We start from the raw sequence: 20,491 nt of genomic DNA on the forward strand, positions 1-20,491 counted from the left end.
GTGATGTGGCACAATATAATTGAGTTTTTCAAAATTTAAATTTATTTCATTTCCAATCGTGTTGTGCCACATTACTTTATAAAACTTTTTTTGTAAAATTTATTTATCAGCGTAGCATTCCTCTTTAGATTTTTTTCTTTAATATCCTCCCTCTCAAATATCAATCTTATGGTTGTGGGATCCATAATAGCGTTGATGGCAGAACAGAAGGATCAAGAATTTTTAAGGTAATTTTAACAAAATTTAAAAATTAAAATCATAATCCTTATCTCTAATTAAAAATTCAATTTTTACCATTTTAATATTTGTCATCAGAAAATTAAAAAATAATTGTTTAATAAATCCTAAATAATTTAGAGAATGCCCGAGGGGTGGGCAAAATCCGCTCAAACCCGCCCAATCCGAACCGCCCGCCCCGCCCTGCAAAGGTAGAAATTTTAACTACCTGTGCGGGTCCGCGGGTTTTGGGTAAGATATTTTAAAATTATCGGGTACCCGCCCCTCAAACCCAAAAAAAAAAAAAACCATAAAACCATCCATCTCGTGCCATCACAGTATAGGATTTGAGAGAAGAGGAGAGACGCAAGAAAAAGGGAGAGAAGAGAGGGGGAGAGACGCAAGAAGGAGAAGAAGAAGAGGAAGAAGAGATGCAGCAGCGGCAGCACGCAGGACGAGAGAAAAAAACCCATAAGAGAAAGAAAAGGAAGTAGAAGAAAGAGGGAGAGAAGAGACACAGCAGCGGCAGAGAGAGAGGGGAGATCAGAGTGAGGGGCAGAGAGAGACGACGGAGAAGAAGAAGACCCGACCGGCACAAATCCGAAGTATCCGCCCCACTCATCAAAGCCCGAGACCCGGCGGGTATTATCCAATGAAGCCGGGTCTTGGGTACCAATTTAATACCCGAGGAGTGCGGGTCGGATAAAAAAGATCAAAACGGACCCGACCCGTGTACACCCCTACCCGAGTCGATGGATCTTTACCGAGATCACACAGGCGGGAATTGAGAAAGAAGCGCCATCGTTCTCACTCAGACAAGCTTACTCTTTTCCAGTCTCCAGACGACGATCCGTTTATACTCTCTCTAGCTGTAACGAATGGCGGTCACGGCTGAAGACAAATCGGATTTGGGAATGGTAGTGTACGACGTAGAAGACGACGAGCACGATTCCAAGGAGCTTGTCCTCCAGAAGTACTTCCTCCTAGAGTGGAAGCTCGTCAAGTCCCTCCTAGACGACATCGTCTCCAATGGCCTTGTCTCCGACCCCTCCACTGTCCACACCATCCGATCTATCGTACTCTCTCTCTCTCTCTCTCTCTCTCTCTCTCACCCTATCTTGTATTATATATGTATGTGTTGTAATGGATTAGCTATGTTGCATTTTGGGGATTCAGATTTTGTGATTCGACTCAATTTGAGTGCTTACCCTATTTCCAGTGATTGTAATGTGAATTGGGTTTTGCTTATCATGGCTTTATATTTTGGTTATTTTCAAGATGAGCTGGTTGCATTTTTGTGGAGTACTTATTTTGATCCAAAGTAGATGAATTTGGTTGAAATGATGCGATTATTAGTACAAATGTAAACATATCATTTTATGTTTACATTTTTGATACACACTTCATTATATGTTTCCGTAAAAAATGTAAACATATAATGATCTTTCTCAAATGTCCTTTGCTCGGCACGAATTTGAATAAGAATCTGTATTTGTCGAAATAAAAACTTTTACTTTTAGAAAGTTGATTTATATTTTGGGCATCTCAGAAAGGAAAGTAAAACATTTGATTGTGATGGAGATAGTATTTTATTGATTCGTTTTAGTAGCATTGGAATTTGTAGTCAGAACTGCAGAGTATGAATGAATCTGCATTTTTGGGTTGTAATTCTATTATGTACCTTGATTTCGTAATGTTACACCTCTGCTGTTGTAGCTTTAATTGAAAGGTTTGCCACTGCTGACATACTTCTGCACTGTCTCAATTCCTGCTGGTGGGTTCGCTTTGGCATTTTTTTGTTTTGTTTTTGGCTCTTGATCCTAAATCATAAGCCTTGTGTGAAAAGTGCATTCTATATAATGAGAGTTTTCCTTCCCACCTTGAAGAGTGAACATGGTTCGCTATTACAATATGTGTAGTTAGTTAAACAGCAAATGATATGTCGGACACCTTGACCAGTTACAGATTTTTAGGTATTTAACGTAATGTAATTGAGATTTTTTTTTTTCTCCTGAAATATCTATGCGTGATTACTTGGTTTGGGACCTTATATATGTTATGCAACACATAGTTAGTTTTCCAAGGAACGTTTTGCTTTCCATGTTGAAATATTTCTCAATCGTTTGCAGATGGATAAGTATCAGCAACAGGGTCAACTACTAGAGCCTTACCTGGAGAGCATAGTTTGCCCTCTGATGTTCATTATTCGTTCTAAAATAATTGAACTAGGTGTAGCTTCAGATGAAATTCTTGAAGTAATCAAGCCTATATGCATCATTATATATTCTCTTGTCACAGTTTGTGGATACAAGGCTGTCATCAAGTTCTTCCCACATCAAGTGTCTGATTTAGAACTAGCTGTATCTCTATTGGAGAAGTGCCACAATATGAATTCATTGACGTCATTACGGCAGGAAAGTACAGGAGAGATGGAGGCTAAATGTGTAATACTTTTGTGGCTTTCCATACTCGTTTTGGTTCCATTTGATATCTCTACCATTGATACTAGTATTGCCAACAACAGCAATCTGGATGACCTTGAGCTGGCCCCTCTCGTACTGAGGATAATCGGTTTTTCTAAGGATTACCTATCGAATGCAGGCCCTATGCGCACTATAGCTGGATTACTGCTCTCTAGGCTTCTTACACGGCCAGATATGCCAAAGGCCTTTATCAGGTAGCTGTCACAATGCACTGATCAACTTGTTCTCATGTTGTGTGTCTTCTATAGTGAATCATTTGGCATTTTCGATAAAAATCAAGCTCAGTAATGCTGATTAATTTCTTTATTCTTAGAGGTTTTTCAATAATGGTTTTTCTAATGCTAATTTAATGGCAGCCCATTTCTGATATTATTCTAGACACAAGCCAAACCAACCATTTTGTGCATGGTTGGTTTGGATTGTGTATGTTGTAAACTTTTTGCTCCGTGTAGATTTTTGGTTTCAGCTAGAATGCCGGAGTGTACCTTTTTACATATTTTGGTTCATGATTTCATTTAACTTTTCTGCTTGAGCTTACCTATTTCTTTTTTAACTTCTTCAGCTTCGTTGAATGGACTCATGAAGTCCTATCTTCTGTTACTGATGATGTCTTGAATCACTTCCGTTTACTTGGTGCTGTTGAAGCTTTGGCTTCGATTTTCAAGGTTTGCTTTTGATTCTGTACTATTCCATGCCAAAGCATTATTCATAGTGGTTTCTCGTTATACATTTTCAAAAAGATTATGGCTGAAGAACCATTTGCTCTAAGTCTGAAATATTAAATTTAAACTAGAAAGTCACTATCATAAAGAATGGAAGGATTACACTATTGCAATTGTTTCTCCTAAATAGATTTTTAAATCATTTGTGGCATGAATTATTCATAGTGGTTTCTCGTTATACATTTTCAAAAAGATTATGGCTGAAGAACCATTTGCTCTAAGTCTGAAATATTAAATTTAAACTAGAAAGTCACTATCATAAAGAATGGAAGGATTACACTATTGCAATTGATTCTCCTAAATAGATTTTTAAATCATTTGAGGCATGAATGCTCTGTTGATAATTTCAGCAGTTGATTTGTGCAATTAGGCTGGTCTTCTTCAACATGGATGACATAACATGTGGTTCCTTGGCCTGGATGTCTGAAATTCAATGGAGACACTCTTAGCTGGAATTGACAAAAACTGTAAACAGGATTCCTTGGTGAACTCTGACTTGTGGTTATGTGCTGGTTTGATACTTAGGATTGCAAGAATACATTTTCTCTTCCTACCTTTTTCCCCTATTGACTTAATGTTTTCATCTTGGGTCGTTTCTTTTTCTTTTTCGGATAAGTAATTCAATTCAATTAAAGTGCATAGGGGCGCAATCCTAGTACACATGAAGTATACAAGAGAAACCCCTAATATGGAGAAAAAGAGGAACATAAATCCAAAAGCTTAAAATATTAGAAACAAGCAAACTATTGAACATTGCTATCCATGTTTAAAGGCATTGGAACATCTTTTTCAGCTTTAACATCACAGTTTCTTGGTGTTCAAAGCTCCTTGCATTCCATTCTCTTCAAATACACCACATTAAATACAAATGAACCAACCTTCACACTTCCGGAGCATTACGGTTTCCCATTACGCCTCTCCAACTCATCAACATTTTTGTCACCCTTCTAGGCATAACCCAAACAACACCAAACAAATTGAAAAGTGAACTCCATAATTCTTTTGCAATCTCACAATGAAGAAGGAGGTGATCAGTAGATTTCCCACTTTTCTTGCACATACAACACCAATTCACCACAATCACATTCCTTTTTTCTTAAGTTATCCAAAGTCAATATTTTCCTAAAGCTGCCATCCATACAAAGAACGCCACTCTCGAATGAGCATAACTTTCCAAATACTCTTCCAAGGAAAAGGGGAACTTACAAGAATGGATAACCCATGACAATTTTTCCTTTTGGAAGGGATCCAACAAATTCTATCCTCACCCCCTTACCTTACCCTTTAAGAATACAACAACTCAAAGAAGGAAGAGACCACTTCCACCTTCCAATCATGCATTGAACTTGTAAAGAATATATTCCAATGAATATTTCCATTATGGAACTGCATATGATCCGTTGCCCACACATCCTTACAACGTGCAATACTAAATAATTCGGGATAAGAAATCACTGATGTGTATGAATTGGAGTTGGGAATGATGCATGGCAAGAGGTTATGCTTCGCAGTTGAATGTTTTGCTAACAAAATCTGTTGAATGTGATGATTATTCTCTCTTTAAGTTGGCAACACACAATTCATTTCTTTTCTAGTTATCAAGAAACAATAGTGATGCATAATAAGCCTGTTTGATACTTATTTTCATTCGGGATGTACTGTAGCTTTTCTTCAATCATTTAATCTTGGCAGAGAGATTGTTTTTAGATTTCTCCTTTGTAACCTTTTTCTATTTACATTTCCCTTCCACTCCAACATAGAATATCACACCCCCACCCCTCTCCCACCCCGGGGGCTCCGGCTCCTTTTCATCTTAGAATAGGGGTTGAAAAAAGAAAAAAGAAAAAAGAGAGAGAGATCGAGGTGTATGTTTTATGGATGCCATAAGTCTTGTCACCCAAGCATGTTTTTTGTCTGTTTGTTATATCCACATTTATATTAACTATGACCTTCTTAAGTGCTTCATCTCTTACGTGCCATTCATCATATACAGGCTGGTGATCGAAAACTCTTGCTTGATGTGATTCCAATGGTTTGGAATAACATCTCAGTATTGATCAAGTCCAGTGCCGCAGCTCAGAGTCCTTTACTTCGCAAATATGTGGTGAAGTTAACTCAACGAATTGGGCTTACTTGCCTCCCACACCGGTCTCCTTCCTGGCGCTATGTGGTCAGTCATCCTGAAATTTTTAATATTCTCATTCTAAACCTTTCCATGGTATACATTTCACATATCAACATTTTAAGATATTGATATCTTGTATGCTTGCCCTCCACTCGTTCAAGTTTGCTGCATTTGTCTCTGATTGGTATTTTGTTTGCAGTTAGAGTTTATAACTCTTTTAATAAGGGTTGCTATGATGTTTATCATTGTTTGGGGTACATTAGGTGATGCCTAGAATGGTGCTTGAGGTGTTGGCAGGCTAAAAAGGGAGGTTTAATCATCATGAGAGTGGTGTGATTTAAGGCACAATTCCACTTTGCCTTGTGTGGACAGTTTGGTGTAAGAGGATTAACCTACCTTTTAATAGTGTTGAAATGAATTTACTTGAATCCATTGTTTTACGATCATTGTATTTCTGGCTGCATGTTCTGGCAGCATCCACTGTGGTTCTCACTTGAATTTTATTGCTATATTAAAATTTCAATTCTAACGCCTTGGTCATATTATGCAATACCAACCTTTACAGAGCAGAACCATTGAGATGTTTGTTATCCTGGATGTAATTTAGATACTTACTAGTGTAGTACCAGTTGTGTTCATAATGTGGTGCGTTGTATGAACACATCTTATGTGAGGGGTTCTGGTTTTGTACAAAGTTCCAGCATGCTTGTGTGAAGTTCCCAGGATGCCTGTGTTTCTTTTCTTTCCCTGTTAGCCATCGCCCCATAGAGATAGAGGTTGAATGTAGCAAAATTCTCCACGTCAATTATTATTATTTTTTTTTTGAGTAATACATTTCATTAAAAGTGCAGAGAGGCGCAACCCTAGTACACAAGAAGTGAACAAGAGAAAACCCCTTTAATGAGAAAAAAAAAAAAAAAAGAACAAAAAACCTTGTCAAATATTTGATATGAACATTTGAATTGGATATCAACATTCATTTGGTTTTTTTAATCCTGTGTATGGCGCGTACAACAATACCACAAGGGAGGTGGTGTTGTTATACGTAGCTAGTGGGGATAATATGTGTTCCTTGTCAGTTAGCCTAACAACTGTGATTGGTCACTTCTTAAGGTCATTGCTGACAGTCACTTTAAGGTCATTGTTGACAGTCTCAAGATTGTTGTGAGCCACTTGATTTTGGCATCGGCGGCCAATCACCGGCTGCTTTAGTTTGCTATATGTGGTCAATTGCTGCCTAATTAAGTTTTGCTTGATAGTCAATGCCCAATAATCTCTCGTTGTTAATTTATCATTTCCAACACCAATTACTAAGGTTTGCCGCCAACTAATACAATAATTTTTTTTAATAATTTATTATAATTTAAATGTGTTCCAAATGCACGATAGGATATTTTATATCCAATACAATCTAATCTAACCCTTTAACAGGCATGCCCAAGGCCACCTTGGTGACTCCATTTGTGTATGCCTTTGTATAAAAATGATCCCTTTGTACAAGTTCCAGCCATTTTTTTTAACAAAGCCCTTATGAGACTACAATTTTCCCTCAAATAAAAAAATAAAAAAGAGAAAAAAATATTGGTTAAGAGTCGCCTTTGGGGGTGGTTGGACACCAACTATGGCTGGCCATGGGCTTACCGGGTCCGGGGGTAGTAGAACCACCCCTAAAGGTCCATGGTTGGCTAGAGGGGGTGCCCTACCACCCATTGGCCGTTGGGGTTGACTGGCCATCTCCTAATGAAAATTTAATTTTTGTAATAATTTTTTAAAAGATTTTTTCACTGAGGGTAAGATTGTAATTTCACTAGGCCTCTGTTGGAAAAATGGCCAGAATTTGTAAGAAAGGATTATGTTGATCCAAAGGCATACTACAAGGATTTATAAGACTAATTTGAAACCCCCAAATATTTATTTGATACAAGGTCAAACCCCAAGGACCAATTTAGCAATTTTCCCTTTTAAAATTTTGGAGGATGTACAAAGAAGAGGGTCTAATTCTTGTTATATGATTTTTTTTGTGATAAGTAAAATGACCACAAGTTCACAATTCTTGTTATATGATTGACAGCAAGTTGTTTGTCGAAAATATTATTATGAAGCTAGAGTTGTCTTCAATTCAATTTGAGTTTTTTTTTTCCTCCCAGTTTTGAAAAATCTTACAGAGTCACGTCTTGTTTTTATTTATTTTAGTTTCTTGGGTAAAATAGTTGAATTAAATCTGTTTCTTTCTGTGCTGCTATATTCTTCTTCCTTATATGTCTTTTTTTTCCTGCCAATTTTATGCTACTTATATTGATGGCAATATCAATAACATTGAAGTCAATTTGATGGTAGGCTTATCTGCGATGCCCTTATGGAAGGTTGTAGTTTATTACTTAAATTGTTGTAGGCTTCCAAATAATGTGCTACTCAACTGGCTTTTTGTTCCCTTGAACCATCAAAGCAGGGCAGAACTAGTTCACTTGGAGAGACTATTTCTTTGCCTGCATCCAAAAAAACTGATCAATGCAGTCATGATCTGAATATAGACAACTCCAACTCAGAACAAAGCTCATATAGCATGCAAGATGAAGATATGGATGTTCCAGAAATCGTAGAAGAGATAATTGAAATGTTGCTCTCTGGGTTGAAAGATACGGTATGTATGAAGGGTGAGAATCTTTTGTAAACTTGATTATCATGTAAATTTAGTTGGGGTGTAAACTGAACTATATGGGTGGATAATGCTCTTATTCCGCATGTGCACTTTGCGGAGGGCGGATTTTAGTAACTGCCCACCCGTTCAAGGTGGACAGAAATCCGCCCATAACTGCACATGGGTGGGCCTTTTTGTAGTAACCGCCTGTGACATCCGCTTTGCATTTTGGGCTTCTTTTTTTTTTGTAAAAAAAAAAACTATTGACTTAATTTATATGGGCTTGTTTTTTCTTTAAGCTTTTTAAATTAAATGTTTTTATAAATATAAATTTTCCCTTTCCTCTTTGTTAGTTGAAGATGGCTTTTTAGATCAAAAAGAAGCTTTCATTCCCCTAGCAAACATGGGGGTGGGGGGTTCATTCTCAATTAAACATCCAAAACAAAGGAATATATCTTTCTCTCCCCATTTTCATTTAAGTCCTGGTGTATATGTTGTCCATGCAATTCCTTCCTCCTCAATTAAACATCCAAAACAAAGGAATATATCTTTCACTCCCCATTTTCATTTAAGTCCTGGTGTATATGTTGCCCATGCGATTCCTTCCTCCTCAATTAAACATCCAAAACAAAGGAATATACCTTTCTCTCCCCATTTTCATTTAAGTCCTCCACCACCACCACCCCAGTAGCCACCACCACCAAAACCTCTCTAAGTGCACTACTAGTTTTTGTATGATTCACCAATTTCATCATTTATACTACTGATTGATGTTGGCATTGTTGGTATGGTAATGCAGGACACTGTTGTGCGTTGGTCTGCTGCAAAAGGTATAGGCCGCGTAACCTCACATCTCACTTCTGCCCTTTCAGAAGAGGTCCTATCATCTGTCTTGGAGCTGTTTTCACCAGGCGAGGTATAATATTGCAGTTGCTCTCTTTTGCATCTTGTTTCCTGTGAGAATGAAAGCTATTTAATAGTGTACTAATTTTGAGGTGTAGAGTTGTGATGACATGTTATAAATTTCTAGGGTGATGGATCATGGCATGGGGGTTGCTTAGCATTGGCTGAACTGGCACGTAGAGGATTGCTCTTACCTATCAGTCTTCCCAAAGTTGTACCTGTTGTGGTGAAGGTACCTATACATATATAAAACTAGAACCAATGAATTTGAAGTTCTTGTTTTGTCATTTTATACTAGAATTCTCTCTTTGATTCTTGTTGTAAAACTTTTTCCTAAATATAGGATGTTCTTTTAGTTAGTTCCCTAAAATTACGACTTCCACTTCTTATTTCCTCATCTATGTTTGATATATTAACTGGGCATTTGGATGGGGTAATCTTTGAGGGTTCCCAAGAATCCTAAAAGATTACCTCATTTGGTTGCACTTAAGTAGAGAAAATTCAGATACCTAAGGGAATGTGGATTCCCTCCCAATTGTCTTTTGCTAGGAATGTGGTACCTATACATATATAAAACTAGAACCAATGAATATGAAGTTCTTGTTTTGTCATTTTATACTAGAATTCTCTCTTTGATTCTTGTTGTAAAACTTTTTCCTAAATATAGGATGTTCTTTTAGTTAGTTCCCTAAAATTACGACTTCCACTTCTTATTTCCTCATCTATGTTTGATATATTAACTGGGCATTTGGATGGGGTAATCTTTTAGGATTCCCAAGAATCCTAAAAGATTACCTCATTTGGTTGCACTTAAGTAGAGAAAATTCAGATACCTAAGGGAATGTGGATTCCCTCCCAATTGTCTTTTGCTAGGAATGTGGATTCTCTTATAGAGAGGTGGATTCAGAGGGAATCCACTTTCCCTTGGCCTTGAGAATGTTTTCTTTCTTTTAAACAAAAATTCTGACATTCCTTTTGTTGTTCCTATCTTATTTATCATTAATCAAGACAAAATTGAAGTCTATGCTTGTATCAATATTAAATGTTTATTAAGTAAGTTTTAATAAAAGAATTAATAGGCAATAATAGCAAAGTCAATAAAATTTAGAAATAAATAGAACATGTCAATTACATTCCAGTTTGGTCATAAACTAATAAAAACTTTTATAACCAAATGAGTGCAATGTTATGGGTGTCAACTTGCTCAACCCATAAAGGTTTTTGTTAGCATACAAACTTAAAATATAATCCTACTTATACTATAAAAAAAGAAATCATGGATCCAAAAATATCTCTCTTTTTGTATTGGGCGCAGATACAATGAAACCCAGAGGACCACAAAAAAGTGTTTATTGCTAATTATAATTTTGTTGGTAAATTGAGAAAATGAGTTTTATTGTAAAACTAGTAAAGAAAAATATCCAATAAATGCAATATTATGTTCTATCAAAATAAAGTTATACTGTTTGTATGTCATTAGAATATTTTGAAGCGTTTTTTTAACTAATAGTATTAGATTCAAATTGCCTTTATTGTATTCCATTCTCTAGCCTTGTCATTTATGGATTTTAGTTCCAGTCCTTATTATTGTATCAATGATTGCTCTTTTTTCTTTTCCTTTTCATTTTTTCCCTAAAAAAATTCTTACCTAAATGGATGAAGTTGATGTGGTAGTAAAATTTTGTTTTTTTGTTTGTTTGTCATTCATCTTTATATTTATTGGACATTATTTCTTCTTCTAAAGACTTGAGAATAAGAGAGATAAAAACTTTGGAGCAAAGATCCCTGCATTGCAACATCAACACTGATCAATAAATCCATTTTGCAGGCACTGCATTATGATATTCGAAGAGGTCCGCATAGTGTTGGATCTCATGTGCGTGATGCTGCTGCCTACGTTTGTTGGGCCTTTGGTCGTGCATATTTTCACACAGATATGAGAAACATATTAGAACAGCTTGCTCCACACCTTCTAACCGTGGCTTGCTATGACCGTGAGGTGTTGATGTTTTGCTATTACCTTTTTGTTTTGTTTTGTAATTTAATTGTCCTTGTGAAATGGTTTCATTTTCTGATATCATCATTGCTAAAGCGTTTAATATCTGATGCTTAGGTTAACTGTAGAAGAGCAGCTGCAGCGGCTTTCCAGGAGAATGTTGGAAGACAAGGGAATTACCCGCATGGCATTGATATAGTGAACACTGCAGATTACTTTTCACTTTCTTCACGAGCAAACTCTTACCTTCATGTTGCTGTTTGTATTGCTCAATATGGGGGGTATCTTTATCCGTTTGTGGATGAACTGCTGAATTACAAGATCTGTCACTGGGTATACTCTAACTTAATCTTCTTTTCATGTCTTTGAACTTTGTTATTTGAGAAAGCATATTAATATAACTTTATGGAATATGACTTGGTTTGTCTTTTTTCCAGCCTTTTAACACACTGGCAAATCAATTCAAGTTTGTTTTCTCTAAAATGAATTTTCAGCAGCCAAAAGTTTCACAAGAAAATCTGGATTATAAAATACTATATACTCATTTTATGTCCCCAATTTTATCTGAACCACACTAAATTTGGGATTAATTTGCTGAATGAAGACTATTTGAAAGTGGCCTGTAAAGTTATTAGTTGTTATTAGCAAGTTTGTTTGAACTAGTATTTCATTTTTGATTGTGATGTTTGGGGGGAAGGTGAGAGAGCTTGGGTTTTTATGTTTTGCACAGTTCGCTTTAAATGATGAATATGATGATTGTCTTTTTTTTTCCTTCCTATTTTTCTCAGATTTGTATTTGCTACCTTATTGAAATGGTTTCATACATGTGTTACTATGCAAAAATAATTGTTGTTTGACCTTTTTTGAAAATTGAATCTTTTCTTGGAGTTTGTAAACTTTTTTTTTACCTTTTAAGGACTTCTAAAGATTAACTAGCTAAAATAATATTTTTTCATGATTACCATGCAAAATAATTATCATTGTACTTCTGTTGAAAATTTAACTTTCCTATGGAGTTTGTATACATTTTCGCTTTAAGGACTTGTGAAGAGTGACTAGTTAAAATTATGTTGTCATATCGCTCATTGTCTTTAATATAGTCTGCAATGTTTTGCTTGATGCTTTTTATTATTATTTTTTTTTCTGTTATGCTCAAAAGTCATGTAATACGTCTGTCTGGAAAGGAGATCCTGAGTGCTACGTGTTAATTTTAAACATGTGAGACATGTTACTAATTTCTGACTCTCGGGGAGGGGTCAAGGTTGCGCAGGGTTGCCTTCATTAACTTGTGCAAATTCACACTGGTTTTAATGCAACATTCGATGGCCATTGGTAATTATTTTGATGTTGCCCTTCCCAAACAACGTTAAGTTCCTTGAAAATCACGTTTATACATGTCCATTGTGGATTTTATTTCAGGCAGGCATATTCCATAACAAATAAACTTTTTCATACTCCTTTCTTTTTCCTAATTCTCCCTTTCCGGTAGGAAGAACGTGATACCTTTCTTTTTTTTTTTTCTTTTTTTTTTTTTTTTTTAACTTTCTGCAGGGACCAGAAGACTGGATACCTTATTCCTCATTCCTTTTCTATTGAACTTTTTTTTTTTTTTTTTTTTTTCCTTTCTTGTTTTGGTTGGAAATTTCATAGTTGTTATTTCTTACGAAATTCAAAATTTACCATGAGTAACACATGGCATGGAAGGATTTGTTGGCATATGGTATTATAGTAATATATATAGTTATCATCATTGTTCTAATTTTGTTGGGATATAAAATACATTTCTTACTCATGGTTGATTTGATTAGGATAAAGGTTTGAGAGAACTTGCTGCGGAGGCCCTTTCTGCTCTTGTCAAATATGATCCTGAACATTTTGCAAGCTCTGTAGTGGAAAAGTTAATTCCTTGTACTCTCTCATCTGATTTGTGCATGCGCCATGGTGCGACCTTGGCAGCTGGTGAACTTGTTTTAGCTCTACATCAATGTGATTGTGTTCTTTCCTCTGGTTGGTACTCTTACCTTCTTCAAATTTATGTTAGTCGATCCAAATCAGAATTTAAGTAAAACTTGTTTGTAATACTCACTGTGTCTGATAATGGATGATGTGCTTTCCTTTTTTGGCTGTCCCATAATTGATGAAAGTTTTCGAAGAGAGAAAAATTTATCTATATAACTTCCTCTCTCTCTCTCTCTCTCTCTCTCTCTCTCTCTATATATATATATATATATATATATATATATATATTTTTTTTTTTTTCAATTTTGAACTCCTTTCTTGCATATTTGAGCTGATCTTTTTTGGTCCATCTAAAGAGTATTTTAGGGTGTGTGTTTGTTTTATTTGAATGTGTGTCATTTGTAATACTTCTATTCCAACACGGGAGTATTAAAAAATTGTTATATTTATGGTCCTTTTAGAGTTATTAGTCTCTTATATGCTAAAAGGATTTTCTTTAAGGGTCTTCACTTAGTCCATATTGTCATGCTTGCTTCTTTAAGAATGGAATTTGTACTGCCAGGTGATAAATTTTTTTTCCTTTGTGTCCTTAAGTTTGGGTTGGAAAACAGAATGGGTGTGGGACTTCGTAAGAAGATCCACAATCTGAAGCTCGGAGGAAATGTATGGCATTGAATCCTGTAGAAAGTGATGGCATGACAGCTTTCATGGGGCTTCTTAAATATCAATTACCAATGGATCTCAGACTGATGCAATGCTTGAATATACAGTTTCAGTAATATTTTATAAGCACTTTGTCTATTATTGGAACTGTGCATAAATTCTCATATATACATAAAGCAAGACCTATTGCATACTACTTGAACTAGGATGTGTATAATATGTCAAGGCTTCCGTCTGTATAATTGGACATGTTTTAGATTTGCCTGTTCATGTATTATTATAAAATTATTTCTTTTAGAGACTAGTGTGTGGGAGCTGCAAGTTGGAAGATCAATGGGCATGTTGGTTAACATGGTATTTGATAAGAATTATAAGAAAAGGTATAATAACATGGGAGAATTCAACATGCAGATCTAGCAGAATAGTGTAGCATTAAAAGTATGGTAGATTAAGGACAAGATAATTCTTTGGAAGTATCGCATATATTCGTATGTTAATTTGTGTTCAGTCTATCGTTTTTTGATGATACACCATGTGTATGATTACGCATCAAAGCGAGCGTTATTCATATGAATGAACTCTAAGGATCATAAATATTATCTCTCCTCTTGCCTGCAACCACAAATGGACAATGATTGAGGATTAAATTTTAAAGGAGGTTGAGGTAGGGCCCCTCCAGGCTGACATGAGTCAGAGCCACCTCATCCAGGTATCTTGGTGATAGCATAAGTGTGCTGATCAAGGAAGAGCTTATAAAATCTCAATTTGGTAGTATCTTGTCAGCTGTTTTCATTAGTTGGTAAATATGCCGTATCCTAGCTTATGAATAAAGGTGATTAGCTCCTATTTTTTTTTTTCTCATCTTATGAATGCAGAAACATGTTATCATTTTGTCCAATTTCTCTTTTACAACAGATAAACAGCAGCTTGTTGCTGGTATAGTTCCTGGTATTGAGAAAGCACGGCTTTATCGTGGAAAGGGTGGAGAGATAATGCGTTCAGCTGTTTCCCGGTTTATTGAATGCATCTCTATATCTCATTTGTCATTAACAGGAAAGATAAAACGAAGTTTGCTTGATACTCTGAATGAAAATCTGAGACATCCTAATTCTCAGATACAGGTAGTTAGTCTCTTGGTGTGGGATTATCTTGCTCGTCAGCTGATGTTATTTCTCTGCAACACCTGAACAAAAATATGATGTGCAGAATGCTGCTATCAATGCTCTCAAACACTTTTTTCAAGCATATATGGTTGCCGCCGAGACTGGAGGTACTAGTGATATAATGTCAAAGTACCTGCAAATGCTGACTGATCCGAATGTTGCTATAAGAAGAGGCTCTGCATTGGCTCTTGGTGTTTTGCCATATGATCTTTTGGCTAATAGGTGGAGGGATGTGCTTTTGAAGCTTTGTAGCTCTTGTGCTATTGAGGTAAATCTACTAGATGTTGCATTTGTCATTGAAATTTTTCCACTTTTATAGAACTAATGAATGAGTCACATAACCTACTTATTTTTTATGTACAGGACAACCCAGAAGACAGAGATGCTGAAGCACGGGTAAATGCTGTCAAAGGACTCATATCTGTCTGTGAGACGTTAACTCAGGCTGGGGAAGATTCAAATATCCAGTCTACGGACATGTCTCTGTTTCTTCTGATAAAAAATGAAGTGATGATGAGTTTATTTAAAGCTCTAGACGACTATTCTGTTGATAACAGAGGTGATGTGGGTTCTTGGGTTCGTGATGCTGCTATGGATGGCCTGGAGAGATGTACATATATCCTTTGTAAGAGGGATTCCACTGGTTCTACTGGAAGATCAGATGAAATTGAGTCTGTACGAGAGCTTCCAAATGCTCTCATGGTTAAAAATAGCCAGATGGACTCACTTTTTGATGCAAATCTTGCTTCCATCTTGGTTGGAGGAATTTGTAAGCAAGCTGTAGAGAAGATGGACAAACTAAGAGAAGCAGCTGCAAAGGTTCTTCAAAGGATTTTGTACAACAAAATGGTTAATATTCCATATATACCTTACAGGGAAAAGCTAGAAAAACTTGTTCCTAAAGGTGCAGGTTTACAATGGGGTGTAAGTATATATAGGTCATTTCTTGTACAGTTGACTTAATAAGTAATTTGAGTTCTTTGACGGAAGGGACTCTTTGCTTGTAGGTACCTGCTTTCTCATATCCACGTTTTGTAGAGTTACTTCAATTTGATTGTTATAGTAGACCTGTCCTATCTGGGTTAGTTACCTCTACTGGTGGTTTGCAAGATTCACTGAGGAAGGCATCAATCTCAGCATTGTTAGAGTTTCTTCAAGCAGTTGGAACTGAAGACCTCAATGCGGAAAGGTCCAGAGAGTTTATGCTATCTAATGACATCCTGTGGATTTTTCAACAGTACAAAAGATGTGATAGAGTGATTATACCCACTCTGAAGGTAAAATCACTGAGAAGCTCTTGGTAGGAAACATGACTATTTACTGCTTCACTGCAAAAATAGAGATAAGAATGGAGCGCTCTTTTCCTTTATGACTTTTGCTGTACAATTAAGATACCAACACGTTGTGTATTGTGATATGGCTTGTTCTGATCAGAGAGTGCAAAATACATAAATAACTGAATAGTAGATGATCTCATTTCCTGATTTTTTAACCCAGTCATTTCCTGCAGTAGAGTGATTATATCTTCGTCTCATATGGTGAGAACCAGAACTATTTACCGGAGGATGGAATCTTAGATTGGGAGACTAGAAAACCAAGTGGGAAGAGCGCTAGAGTATAATTTATTTTATACCTTGAGAGCAAGAGGCATCTACAGAGAACCTATTTTTAATTTGTTAAGAATTTGAAATAGGCTCTATGTTCTCATTGAGAAAGTGTATAAGGAGAAAATGAAGCGTGGCTTACATCTCAAGAAAAGCAAACCTGCTTAATGGTTGTTGCCTTGATTGGTTCCCTTCATCCGAGGCTTAAGTCTTCCCCATTTCTCTTAAGATTTGAATCAAAAATCATGAGCTGTAATCAGATATGCATGCCATGGTGCTGTAAGCCTCATTGATTTTTTCTTTATAAAAAAACTACACCATTTTTATGCATGTTGCTTGCAGTTTTTGTAGTCTCTCTGGTTCCATTTGTGCATAGTTCATCTTACATTCTGTATAATGCAAAGCATGTCTGTATCATCACCATCTGATTATGGCTGCAAAGTTCCCAATATCAGCATTCATTTTTATTTGCTAAAGTTAGTAACAGAGAAGTCATAAAGAAAGTTGTTTAACAATAAATTGAAGCAAGTTGGATTACTAAAATGTTTTTTTTTTTTTATTAAGAAATAACTATGATAATAAGAAAAAACAAAAAGAGTAAATATGAGCACTAGGATAATCAACTGTCAAGGTTGCCTATTTCCTTAGAAACTGTACCATACTCTACAAGACAGTAGTTGTCAATACTTTTCGTTTAATTAGTTCCTTGTGATGATTAATCTTCTTAATCCTACTAGAAACATCTTGTTTCGGAAAGATTTAGTTCAAGTGTGTAACTGAAGCTTTCCTTTAGTGAAACTTGGCAATGATAAGACTGTTTGCATATTTTGTGCATACTTCTTATACTACATTAATGTAAATGATATAATAATTTTCTTTGCATATATTTTATTTAGTTGTTTTATACTGCTATATATTATAGGCTGATGGACTTCCTAGGTTTTTACATTTCTGTTGCATGTTTCTGCGCTCTACTTGCTTATGTATATGCATGTGTACCAGTCTATGTCTATGTCTATGTATTTTCTTTTTAAGAACAATGTCCTTCCTATACTACTGTGCTTTATATCCTTGTTTTTTGAAGCTTTCCTTAAATGAAATTCTTCTTTATTTCAGACCATCGAGATTCTTTTCAGCAAAAAGATATTCTTAAATATGGAGGTTAGTTGACTTTTCTTTTTTAGTTGCCTCACCCAATTTATCAATGTTTTTATTATCTCATTTTCTTTCATCTAATTGCATCGCAGCTGAAATTACGTCATAATTATTGATATTATGTAACACCAACTGTTCCAGAGCATATTTATAACCATCTGGATTACCACAATTGCCAGTAACCTATAAACTGCAATCTGCATTACACAATCCAAAACATGCTGCAAAACCAGAACACTAAGTTCAGAGACCCTACAATTTCTTTGTATTTCTTTTCGCTTTCCTCTTATAAAGCAAAACTAAAAGCAATCACCTGAAACTAAAAAGATATGAAGTTTTCCCCTCTGCGCTTTATAATGAGAATAAAATACTTATCAAGAAAGATATGAAGTTTTGTGGGCGGTGACCATTATACATCAAGAAACCAATGCAACAAAGAGTTCATTGTCTTGTGCCCTTACATTGGTCAGTTATTTTAAGCATATCTTTAGAAGTGTTGAATTGAAAACTTATGCAATTTGGAAGTTGGTTCTATGTGTCAACTTCCATCAAGTGGAAAGACAAAGAGTCTCAGCTCCAAATCACCTAATGACATTCTTATGAACCAATCTACATGGGCCCACCTTGTCCTAAAGAAATATGGGTAAGTGGCATTCCAGTGCCTATTTTCTTTCTGCATGGGGTGGTCTATGTTCCAGGTGAAATCAATCAGGAGCAATGCATTAATTTGAAAGAGCTCACTTTGCTAGCCCCAGTTCTTGACAACGATTTACATACTTAGCAACAAGCATTATGGTCGTTCGTGCAGTTTGGCCACATCCATCTGATGGAGAGGGGCATCTATTGAACAGCACCTAATAGCCAGTGTGATATTTGTTAAAAGTTTTATATCTGTTTGTTCTCTCTTCTAGGTTGGGATAAATTAGGCTTGTCTAACAAAAACTATACATGGAATTTTACAAATGTGAACTGCTTAGAGGTTCCTGGATGATGACTCTAATCATCCCATCATCCCTTTATCTTAACTCTGCAGAAATGCTTTTGTTTACTTAAATAATCTGTTATTATACAAACCATTAAAAGCATGACTGTAGTTCCTTTGTGTTTTGGTTATATGCCATTTGCTATAAATCTTTGGTCTGAACACATTTTTAAGTTGACCTGCTCTCAATATCATTTTCCAGGCTCATACTCCAATCTTCTGCGCTGGTGTTCTGGCATCCCTCGCAATCGAATTGAAGGGGTCTAAGGACTTCTCTAAGTTATATGCCGGCATTGCAATACTTGGATATATTGCTTCAGTTTTGGATCCCATCAACTCTCAGGCCTTCTCTCATCTTCTCACTTTCCTTGGCCATCGCTATCCTAAGGTTTGTAGGGTCACAAGCTTTTATTAGTTTTCACTTATAAATCCAAATACCGACCTTTTTCTTTTGTTGGGATAATTAGAAGGAACAAAATTTCTCACAGGCTCTACCAGAGATATCTTCATACGTGATCCTATAAAGAATAATGGGAAAGTTTGAAATCCAAATACGAGTATCAGAAAGAATTTAGCCCATAGAAGCCATTGTTTGCTACTTAATTAGCTTCTCCAAAAAGATGATTTATCTCAATATCCCCATTAATATTATGCAAGATTTTACAACAATCCTAAATTAAGTTAGCAATTTTCAGTGGATGTTAGCCCTGGCAATAAGAGCGTGTACGCTTAGCTTACATGTATGTTGATTATTGGCATGAATTAGTCCTTATCTTGAAGTCATTTTCTTAAACTTGCAGAGAAATTTCCTCCACAACCTTTATTACTTGCTACAATAGGCTGTCCCCTATCATTATGAATTGCCACTCGCATTCCCAACAACCTTTTGAGAACCATCAAAATTGAAATATCTGCGTCTAGAATATAATTTCATTGCTTCTTTTATGGGAGTTCCTTGCTTTTATTATTCTTTTACTCCTGCTCTCTCTAGGGGATAGTATCTTTAAAGCAACTCAAACATAAGCTATGAAGAATAGTATGCATGATTATGGACCCTTTCTTATTATCGGTTCTGCTCCAAATTTTTTTTTTTCTTATACTCTTATTATTATTACCCCAGATACGGAAAGCTTCTGCGGAACAAGTTTACCTTGTCCTCCTGCAAAATGAGAACCTTGTGCCGGAGGACAGTATGGAGAAAGCAGTTGAAATTATTTCTGAAACTTGCTGGGAAGGTGATATAGAGGTGGTAAAGCAACAAAGATTAGAATTGTACAAATTGGCCGGTCTGGAAACAGGACTACTTCACAAGACTAATGATGTTTCAAACAAGGGTGGCCGGAGGAAAACTCCTGCTGCTGATGAAAATGCTTCGTATTCCTCTTTGGTTGGGTCATCTGGGTTTTGATTATTTAATTGAATGTCTTATTTATATGGTAAATTTTCGACCTCTTTTTCTTTTCTTTTCTTTTCTGTTTTTTTTTTTTTGTTGCCCCGGTTGATGCGTGTATTTTTTATTTTTAGGAATTTTTGGTAAAGTTGTATTTATGTATCTCTTGAGAGCATTTATCTGTGGGCAGAGTGAAATTCAAGAGGTATTCCTTAACCTTAACCTAGACTTCTCACCTGTAACTGCGGATTTTCACGTGGTTTTAAAAATGGAGATCATTACCTACTGACCTCTAAAAAAGTAAGCTATATGAAGGGAGCCCATAAAACAAAGTAAATTATATGTAACATGTCCGTACAAACTGTTTTGTTGTAGGGGGTGTAGTACTTTTATATGATAAATCCTAGAATTGAGCCTTGGTTTCAAATCAATTATTGGATTGGATGTGACTTATACGTTGGTCGTTTTCAAATCAACTATTAGATTTGAATG

General features: G+C 35.8%; 1 protein-coding gene across 3 annotated transcripts; it reads left to right on the forward strand.

The window, feature by feature from the left end:
* Window positions 1-577: 577 nt before the first annotated feature.
* On the forward strand, window positions 578-20,403 carry LOC132184509 (tubulin-folding cofactor D). 3 transcript variants are annotated; one of them, XM_059598175.1, is made up of 18 exons: window positions 578-1,292; window positions 2,346-2,893; window positions 3,262-3,364; window positions 5,415-5,591; window positions 7,993-8,187; window positions 8,984-9,100; window positions 9,215-9,319; window positions 10,916-11,086; window positions 11,201-11,416; window positions 12,892-13,090; window positions 14,621-14,826; window positions 14,912-15,136; window positions 15,232-15,792; window positions 15,876-16,145; window positions 17,589-17,633; window positions 18,812-18,997; window positions 19,730-20,045; window positions 20,134-20,403. In XM_059598175.1, exons 1-17 carry the CDS (start codon window positions 1,095-1,097, stop codon window positions 20,015-20,017), a joined length of 3,810 nt encoding a protein of 1,269 aa, XP_059454158.1. In that variant the 5' UTR covers window positions 578-1,094; the 3' UTR covers window positions 20,018-20,045; window positions 20,134-20,403. The 3 variants fall into 3 exon arrangements, with proteins under 3 accessions (XP_059454158.1, XP_059454148.1, XP_059454167.1); XM_059598165.1 differs by lacking the exon at window positions 20,134-20,403 and having other exon boundaries at window positions 19,730-20,111; XM_059598184.1 differs by lacking the exon at window positions 20,134-20,403 and having other exon boundaries at window positions 7,996-8,187; window positions 19,730-20,111.
* Window positions 20,404-20,491: the final 88 nt, after the last annotated feature.

This window comes from Corylus avellana, chromosome ca1, assembly GCF_901000735.1.
Source record: "Corylus avellana chromosome ca1, CavTom2PMs-1.0".
Taxonomy (NCBI): domain Eukaryota; kingdom Viridiplantae; phylum Streptophyta; class Magnoliopsida; order Fagales; family Betulaceae; genus Corylus; species Corylus avellana.

Bases quoted from the DNA above. Each gene is read 5' to 3' on its own strand.
- LOC132184509 (XM_059598175.1), top strand. From the start codon at position 1,095: ATGGCGGTCACGGCTGAAGACAAATCGGATTTGGGAATGGTAGTGTAC. The intron at 16,146-17,588 runs GTAAAATCACTG...TCTTTATTTCAG, and splicing joins TGATTATACCCACTCTGAAG to ACCATCGAGATTCTTTTCAG. The intron at 17,634-18,811 runs GTTAGTTGACTT...ATCATTTTCCAG, and splicing joins AGATATTCTTAAATATGGAG to GCTCATACTCCAATCTTCTG.